General features: G+C 45.8%; 1 protein-coding gene across 1 annotated transcript in view; it reads left to right on the plus strand.

Annotated features, from left to right (window-relative positions):
- The first annotated feature begins 953 nt into the window (after nucleotides 1-953).
- Acer2 (alkaline ceramidase 2) overlaps nucleotides 954-8,579 on the plus strand; it is a 48,085-nt gene continuing 40,459 nt past the window's right edge. The window contains exon 1 of the mRNA XM_031377812.1: nucleotides 954-1,226. Within this exon, the coding sequence (XP_031233672.1) occupies nucleotides 1,119-1,226 (108 nt within the window). The 5' untranslated portion in view covers nucleotides 954-1,118. The remainder of the gene's footprint in view (nucleotides 1,227-8,579) is intronic.

The following is an 8,579-nucleotide window of genomic DNA, read 5'->3' on the forward strand; positions in this document are numbered from 1 at the left end:
CCTGCCTGAGCAAGGAAATGACAAACCAGTGGAAATTGCTGCCATCTCTGCCACTGTCCTTACCTGGAACTTCCCTGAGTTGCCAACGAAAAGCATAAAATGCTCTTCTCCAAGATCATACCTTCACTGCATAAAACTGGCTTACATTTAGAAACTACAGAATAATTAACCGATGCAAAACCATTACGAGCAGATAGGTCATCTGGGCTGAACTTGATGACTAGCTTTAACATTCACACTGGTAGAAAGGTTAATAGAACCCGCTGCCCCGGATGCCACTGGGGACACCTAATGAGTGACACTCTCTCAACAGTACCCAGTTCATATTACTATATGTACTACATACAACGATGCATGTATTATGTTCTGCACTTGTGTGTTCTTACCTGCTATACTGCATCTTCTGTGGGTTGGGATGGCTGAAGGTTCCCTCAAGTCTGTGCTATCCATAAACGACTAAACATTCAGTACTACAGAAACGCTCTCCTGGGGTGGGTGGCCCAGGATGCTTGGAAGGGTCCAGAGAACCTGTTGCTACAGCCTTGAGGATCTTTTTACTTTAGCCAGCAGCAAGTTGGGTCTGGTAAAGCTGTTCTGCCTTCAAGAGGAACAAGAACCTTCCTTAGGCGTGAGAAAATCGCTGCGAACTCCCCTGGAGTCCAAAGGAGTCCGGGTCTCTGTGCATTTTTTCCGTATTTTACTTTTTTTTTTTTTTTTTTACAAAGGGTAGAGGCCGCTTTGGCGTTCTTTACACAACCTGGACGCACGAGGACAAGAGTGACTTTGAAGGCCTTTGCCACCAACCACGGTGGAACCGGAGAGCTGGTGGCTACAGTCGGGCTTCCACGACGGCCGGGGTCCTACCCTTCGGGGTCCGGCCAGTCAGGTCCCGCCCCGGGTAGGCGTGGCCGCCGTGCTCCCGGACTCCCGGGGGCGGGGCCGGGCGGGTCTGCCCGGGCGGTGGCAGGCCAGCACAGGCCGGCTTGGGAGGCCCGCGGGGAGGCGCCGTATCCGGAGGCTGCTTCGCACAGCATAAAGCCACAGACGCACAGTGTGCCTCGCAGCCGCTCGGGCTGGTCGCCGCTGCGGAGAAGCTGCTCCGATGCTCCAGAGCGGCCATGGGCGCCCCGCACTGGTGGGACCAGCTGCGGGCTGGCAGTTCGGAGTTGGATTGGTGCGAGGACAACTACACCATCGTGCCTGCCATCGCCGAGTTCTACAACACGGTGCGGGACAAGGGGAGCGGCAGGGCAGGCGGGCGGAGGGAGGGAGCTGTCCCGGAGGCTGCGGCGCCTGGAAGCAGGCGGTGGATGACCATAGACTTCCGAGGCAGAGTCACTCCACGCCCCCTTCTCCGGGCTCTTCTTCCAGCTCCATTTCTGCACCCCTCTCCGGTCCCTTTCCAGGGCTCCTCCAGCTCTTCCTGTCATTTTCTTCTTTATGGCTCTATTGTCTTGTTTGGCTCCGGTGGTCCGGATGCCAAGGGTCTGCATCAACCCGTTCTTCCAGTTTGGGTCATTTGGGGACGTGAGCCCACAGGGGCAGCTCCCTCCTGCCGAGGATCTTTGTGGCGTAACGCACCTGGGTCTCATTGTGCGTTTTTTTGCGCTGAGTACCTGCTTTGGGTTCCCTGGGAAAGGGGAGCCCTGGACACGTCCAGGGGCTGGGCCCACTCCCACAAGTCGGCATGTCCTTTTCACTAAACTATGACAATATTGATCGATTTATTTATTTATTTTTGTCCAGAATCAAGTCAATTACTATGTGTTCTTTTTCTTGTTGCTTTCAGAGTCCAGTTTTGATCCAGCTCCTGGTGGTGACAGTAAAATTTGGGAGTGATAACGGGTGGGTTTTCTGGACTTGCCTAGGTCCTTAGATATGGAAACGCGGAAATTTACAGAACTCCCGGGATTTTGGTCTTTGAGAGAGAGAAGGGTTGTCCCTAGGAGAGGTAATGTTTCTGCTCTTTTCCTTGAACCCATCGCTCAGGACTCTGGTACCCAATATGACTTTGCACGGTCATTTTTCTGGCTTATCTTTTTTTGCTGTCCGGACACAGAAAACAGGAACTCTTGCTTTGAGTCATTGTGAGTTTGAGATTGTTATTTAGGATTTTTTTTCCCCTTTCGGATTTCTGGAAAGAATGTCCTCAGCAAGAATCAGGTATTATTGCCTGGATAGACCTCTAGTCCCTTTTATTCCTCTGTCCTTTACTTTTGATCTCCCAACTCCCGTTTTTGTTTGTATTGCTCTTGTATTCCCATGGGGAAAAGACTAGGCAATTGAGCAGTGAGCTGTCATGCCCATGAGCTGGTACATCTGCGACTACAACCCAGAATTCTCCACCGTGCCTCACCTCGGTGCTTAAAATGCATGGTTGTCCTCCACACCAGTACACCCACTTCTTAGTTGCTCAACGAAACCAGACCTTTGACATTCAGAGACATAGGGAAAGACCTAGTTAGTGGAACACTTTTCCTATTATCCAACCTAATGGGTAATTATGATACTCTCAACATAGACAGGCACCAACAGAGAAGGCTGGAGCAGGGCAGCTGGAATAGCCGAGGAGAAACACCAGCAGTAACAAGCAGAGAACCGCTGAGAAACACTAAAGATTTCACCAGAGTCAAGGAATGACAGGGTGGTGGCAGGATCTTGCAAACCCATGGCAGTCTCCTGTGGAGTGTGAGAGCTCTCAGCCAGGGTCAGCACCATCATAAGGTCCCCCCAAAGCTCATGCATAGCTGCTCTGAGCCAGCCTTGAAGAGCCCTCAGGGCTGGGGGAGGGGAAGAATGGGCATCCCTTCCTCTTCCTTCTTCCCTTCTCTTTGGCCCCCTCCCTTCTACACCCTCCTCTTAACCTTTCTTTTTCTGACAAGGGTCTTCGTGTATAGCCCAGGCTGGGATTAAACTTGAGGCCCTCCTATCTCCACTTCTCAAACAGCCTGTACATCTGGCTGCCTCTTTTCATTTTAGTCTAATCCCCCTGGAACTGTGTACAGTTAGTACAAAACTCTGTTGTGTAAAAGAGCCGTAGTGTTTGTTTATGGGCTGCTTGAGCTAGCCCATGTAGCTGGCAAACTTTTTCTTTGGGATGAATAAGCCACCATTTTCTCTGGAATGTGGCACCGTGGCTCTGCTGACCTGCTGGTGCTACCGCAGGACTTTCCTGGGCCTTTCTCGCCTATGCATAGAGAAGATCAATGAGTTGTTGATGATACACACCTCCTAAAGTCCTCATAACATGACAGCAGGTTTCATTAGTTATTTGCTAATTTGTTTTGAGAGAGGTTCTTACACCACATAACTGTGGCTGGCCTGGATCTCGCTATGTAGACCAGGTTGGCCTCAAATTCACAGAGATCTGCCTGCCTCTGCCTTCAGAGTGCTAAGATTAAAGGCATGCGCAACCTTGCTCATCTCATTTAAGACAGGGTCTCCTTATGTTCCAGGCTGGACCTGATCGCACTTTGTAGGCCCATACTGTCCTCAAAGGCACCAAGATGCAGAACACTGGGATTTCAGTGTGTACTGCCATGCCTGGCTTAGTTATCTATTTTGTGAGAATCTGATAATTACTATTGATTTTGAGAAAAGAGTTAAAGGAGTTGGGAAAATAAAAACAATTAACAAAGCAGGAGAATTGTGGGGGAGGGATGTAGAATCTTCTTAATGAGTCTTACAGGGTAATAGGTGACTACTGCAACTTCAGTAACTACCGGCTACTCTTGGCTGTCTGCTGTGTCTTGCCAACATTGGATACTTTACCATCATTTGCCACGTATACATTAGATGAAGGAGGGCCACAAGGCCCATTTAGTTTATATTACTTGCCAAAGTCAAGAAAATGACAGAGATGGAGTTAGAACTTAGACTCTTTGACTCTGCCAAGAGTTCTCTTGTAAATGTAAGCATCCAATACTTGTGTGCTTAGCATAATATATACTGTTCAGTCAGTGCTTAACTTAAAATACCTATACTGGAACGGTCTTATTTGCAGAATAGCACACATTTACTTAATTAAAAACAAAAGCAGGGGCTGGAGAGATGCCTTAGTGGTTAAGAGCACTGACTGCTCTTCCGAAGGCCCTGAGTTCAAATCCCAGCCACCACATGGTGGCTCACAATCTGTAATGAGATCCGACGCCCTCTTCCGGTGTGTCTGAAGACTTTACAGTGTACTTAGATATAATAATAAATAAAATCTTTGGGCCAGAGCGAGCGGTGCCGACAGGAACAAGCAGAGGTCCTGAATTCAATTCCCAGCAACCACATGATAGCTCACAACCATCTATACAGCTACAGTGTACTCATATACATAAAATAAAATAAATAAATCTTTTTTTAAAAAAGTCATACAAAAACAAAAATAGTTTGTTTCAGCCAAGTGGTGGGGCATGCCTTCAAGGACTCTGGAGGCAGACACAGGCAGATCTCTGAGTTCAAGGCCATCCTGGTCTATAAAGCAAGTTGCAGGCCAGCCAGAGCTATATAAGGAAACCCTGTCTTGAAAAACCAAAAACCAAACCAACCAACCAACCAAACCAAACCAAACCAAACAAACAAACAACCAGTTTCTTTAAAGCACTTTTTGATAGAAAAGTAATAGTATGACCGTGGTAGACTAGAATATGGAAGTTATAGAGTAGCAAATTATTCTTCTGCATCCTCTCAGACAGTTCCTGGGTATGTATAAAGCACATGGAAGGGCCAGGGAAGTCAGAGGAAGAGAGCTTACCTGGCATACATGAAGCCTAGGTTTAATTCCTGACATATAGGTTTTGTGTTTACATGCAAAATATGAATATTGCATTTACACATGCTCAAAATTATTTTCCAATTCAACTGAAATTACACTGAATGAACTGTGTGTACATCACTTCTTTTCTAAGCACTTCTTTTTTTAAGATTCATTTATTTATTTTATGTATGTGAGTACACTGTAGCTGTACAGATGGTTGTGAGCCTTCATGTGGTTGGGATTGAATTTTTAGGACCTCTGCTCACTCCGGTCAACTCCACTCACTTAGGTAAACTCTGCTCTCTCAGTCCCTGCTCGCTCCAGTCCAAAGATTTATTTATTATTATACATAAGTATACTGTAGCTGTCTTCTGACATACCAGAAGAGGGCATCAGATCCAATTACAGATGATTGTGAGCCACCATGTGGTTGCTGGGATTTGAACTCAGGACCTTCTGAAGAGCAATTAGTGTTCTTACCCAATGAGCCATCTCACTAGCCCTTCTAAGCACTTCTTAGAGGTTGTCATTTCTGGGGGTTTCTGTAAACACTATTGCCAGCAGAGTAATGGTCCACATGAGGCAAGAAGGAAATCTGGTTGAACATGACTCTATAGCTGGTTTTGGCCCAGACTTGTAGAATAAGACACTGGGCAGTTTATCTGTGAGGGCAAAGACCTCCCAACAGTCATACTGACTGTATAGAGAGATGAATATCTTCACACTATCTGGGCCGTGCTCCCTATAACAGATTGGAGCTCCATGTTTCACGTAGCTAGTTAACTCCTTCTTAATGAACATTTGGGGATGTTTTTGGATGCTTTCTAGATTTCATTTTAGCTTTTAAAGAGGGATTCAGAGAATGTCCACACATCTGGAATCCTTTTTTTTTTTTTTTTCCCCGTCAATGGGACTCAAACCTAAGGTCTTTTTTCATGCAAGACAAGCATTCTACTTCTGAGCTATATACCTGGCTCACATAGATGTGCTTTAAAGTATCAGTTCTCATTGGAGGATTTTTGTGTTGAGGAGAATATTCACTGTTTTTGTTTGTTTGTTTGTTTCTATCTTTATTGTTAGATATAGTTTTACCAGTCAGTAATTCTGATTGACCTGGAACTTGCTAATATAAAACATACTGACCTGAAACTTTCAGTGATACTCCTGCCTCTGCCTCTAAAATTCTGGGATTGCAAGCATGTAACACCTGCCCTGACCAATGTGTTCACTTATTTATTATTTATTTACTTTATTTGGATTTTTCAAAAACCCACAAAATCTCATGTAGCTCACGTTGAGTTCAAACTCCCTATGTAGCCAAGGATGGCATTAAATTCCTGGTTCTCTTGCCTCTGCTCCTGGAGTGCTGGAGTTACAGGTATGGGTGGTCATGCCTGGCTTGAAAATGTTCACTGTAAGTGCTGACTACTATTGCCACTTGGCCCACCAAAGAGAGAACACAGCTTCCTTCCACTCTCTTACTGTGGCCCCAGTCCCTCTTATCACCCTTGGCTTCAGACAGGTACCAAGGAGTCATCACCTAGACCTAATGTGGTAGCACACACCTTCATTCCTAACACTCAGGAGGCAGAGGCAGGCAAGTTTCTGAGAGGTCTAGGCTAGCCTGGTCTAAATAGCAAGTTGCAGGCCAGCCAGGGTACATTGTTTCAAAAAACAAACAAAAAAAAACTTACCCTTTCCTTTCACTTATATGTCTGGGATACTGTTTTGTCTACATAAAACCTTCCCTGGGTTGAATGATGTAGGTTAGTTTGTTTTGCTTTTTAAGACAGTCTTGTGTTGTAAGCCCAATGTGGCCTAGAACTCACTTTGTAACTCAGACTGGCTTTAGACTCACAGAAATCCTGCCTCAGCATCCCAAGTACTGGGCTTCTGGTTGTGAGCCAACATGTCTGCTTCCCTTGGGAGCTCCTACCACATAGGTTGCTTTGGAGAAAAGTGGAGTCTGCTTTGTGACCACTGGGTCTGGCCTTTGACAGCTCTGTTGCTGGCCAGTGACTGGAAAACAGAAATTTAATAGGTATAGGAAAAAAAAAATGAAATAAGTGCATAGAATCAGCCCATGGCCTCTTATCTCCTCCCCTGTCCTCAACTATCACAAAAAGGAAAGCTAAGCTTTCATTCTGTGTCCAAGTCTGGGTCCCACTATCTGATGGACAGACTATGCTGGGCTGGAGGCCTGCCTGAGCGTTTGCTGCTGTGTGCCTGTCACAGAAACCAGATCTGGAAATAGTCACTGGGCAGCAACAACAGCAAGCTGCTGAGATGTGCTTAGTAGACTGCATTGAGGTGTGCCTTGTGGGGCCGGGGGGAGGCGGTGTGCCTTGTGGGGTCTGGGGGAGGCTTTGCCAGCAGGCATCCAAATAAACTTATCCTAAGTATTGTGCTTGAAATTTTTAATTACTTTTAAAAACATTTCTGTTTTGCTTATTTCAATTTCTTCACATTTTATTTTATGTGTATGGAGGTTGGCTTCTGTGTGTACGCTGTTGTGTGTGCAGTGACCATGGAGACCAGAAGAGGGCATCAGCTCCCCCCTGGAGTTGGAGTTATAAGGGTTGTGAACTGCTGGAACCTAACCTGAGTCCTCTGCAAGAGCAATCTGCACTCTTTTTTTTTTTTTTTTGTAAGATTTGTTTATTATTATATACAAGTACACTGTAGCTGTCTTCAGACACCCCAGAAGAGGGCATCAGATCTCATTATGGGTGGTTGTGAGCCACCATGTGGTTGCTGGGACCTGAACTCAGGACCTTCGGAAGAGCAGACGGTTCTCTCACCCACTGAGCCACCTCACCAGCCCGCAATCTGCACTCTTAAACACTGAGCTATGTCTCCACCATTACTTGTTTGTTTGTTTGTTTGTTTGTTGTGTGTATGTGCGTGTGTGTCTGTGTCTGATTGTGCACATATGGAAGTCAGAGTGCAGCTTGTGGGAGTCAGTTGAACTCTCCTTCTACTGGGTTTAGGGATAGAATTCAGGTCCTTGGGTGTGACATTAAGCATCTCTCCTGCCCAATTTTCTTGATTTTTTTTTTTTTTTTTTTTACAACTGGAAGTCCTGTGCCCTGGAAGACCTACTGAGTTCCTGGCAAACCAGGATATTTGGCTACCCTACATGCAGGAGTAGGACAGTGCAGTGGAGGACTAGGAATCCTGCACACAACTGGAATGCACAGACAAATACACTTACTATCCTAGGCTTCTCCTGAACCAATGCTCAGCAAGTTTCCCACCCATGCCTTTTGTTCAGACCTCCCATTCCATGGGAAAGGCTCATTCTAATGCATCAGGATGAGAGCACAGTGTGTTCTTGAGATGATTTTGAAACAAATGCTGGCTAGGAATCCACAGAATAAGGAACTCTTAAAGGAAACAATTAATGCATTTTGAAGTTGTGGTTTAAAAATGTTTGTAGACAGAGAGCAAATCAAATCTTCAAGGGATAATTCAGCAGTGAACTTAAAACAAGCTCCCTTTGCCTGAACTATCCTACAACTTTAGATACTCTAATCGTTTTGAAGGAGAGCTTGCTTCTCAGTAGAGATGGAGCCACAGAGTCTGTCTTTAGCTCTAACTCATTTGTCTTTCCGTATTTATTTTGGTATTCCTTCCTCTTTTTGTTTTGAGAACGGTCGCCCTCTAATTTGGGCTCTTCCTTTCCATATATTGATGTCTTTAAAAGGAATAGTCGTAACGAGCAAGCCTTGGCAGATAGGCTATTCAGAAGTTTAAAAATATGTGATTTGGGGCTGGCGAGATGGCTCAGTGGGTAAGAGCACTGACTGCTCTTCCGAAGGTCCTGAGTTCGGAT

This window comes from Mastomys coucha, unplaced genomic scaffold (assembly GCF_008632895.1).
Source record: "Mastomys coucha isolate ucsf_1 unplaced genomic scaffold, UCSF_Mcou_1 pScaffold18, whole genome shotgun sequence".
In the NCBI taxonomy this organism is placed as follows: domain Eukaryota; kingdom Metazoa; phylum Chordata; class Mammalia; order Rodentia; family Muridae; genus Mastomys; species Mastomys coucha.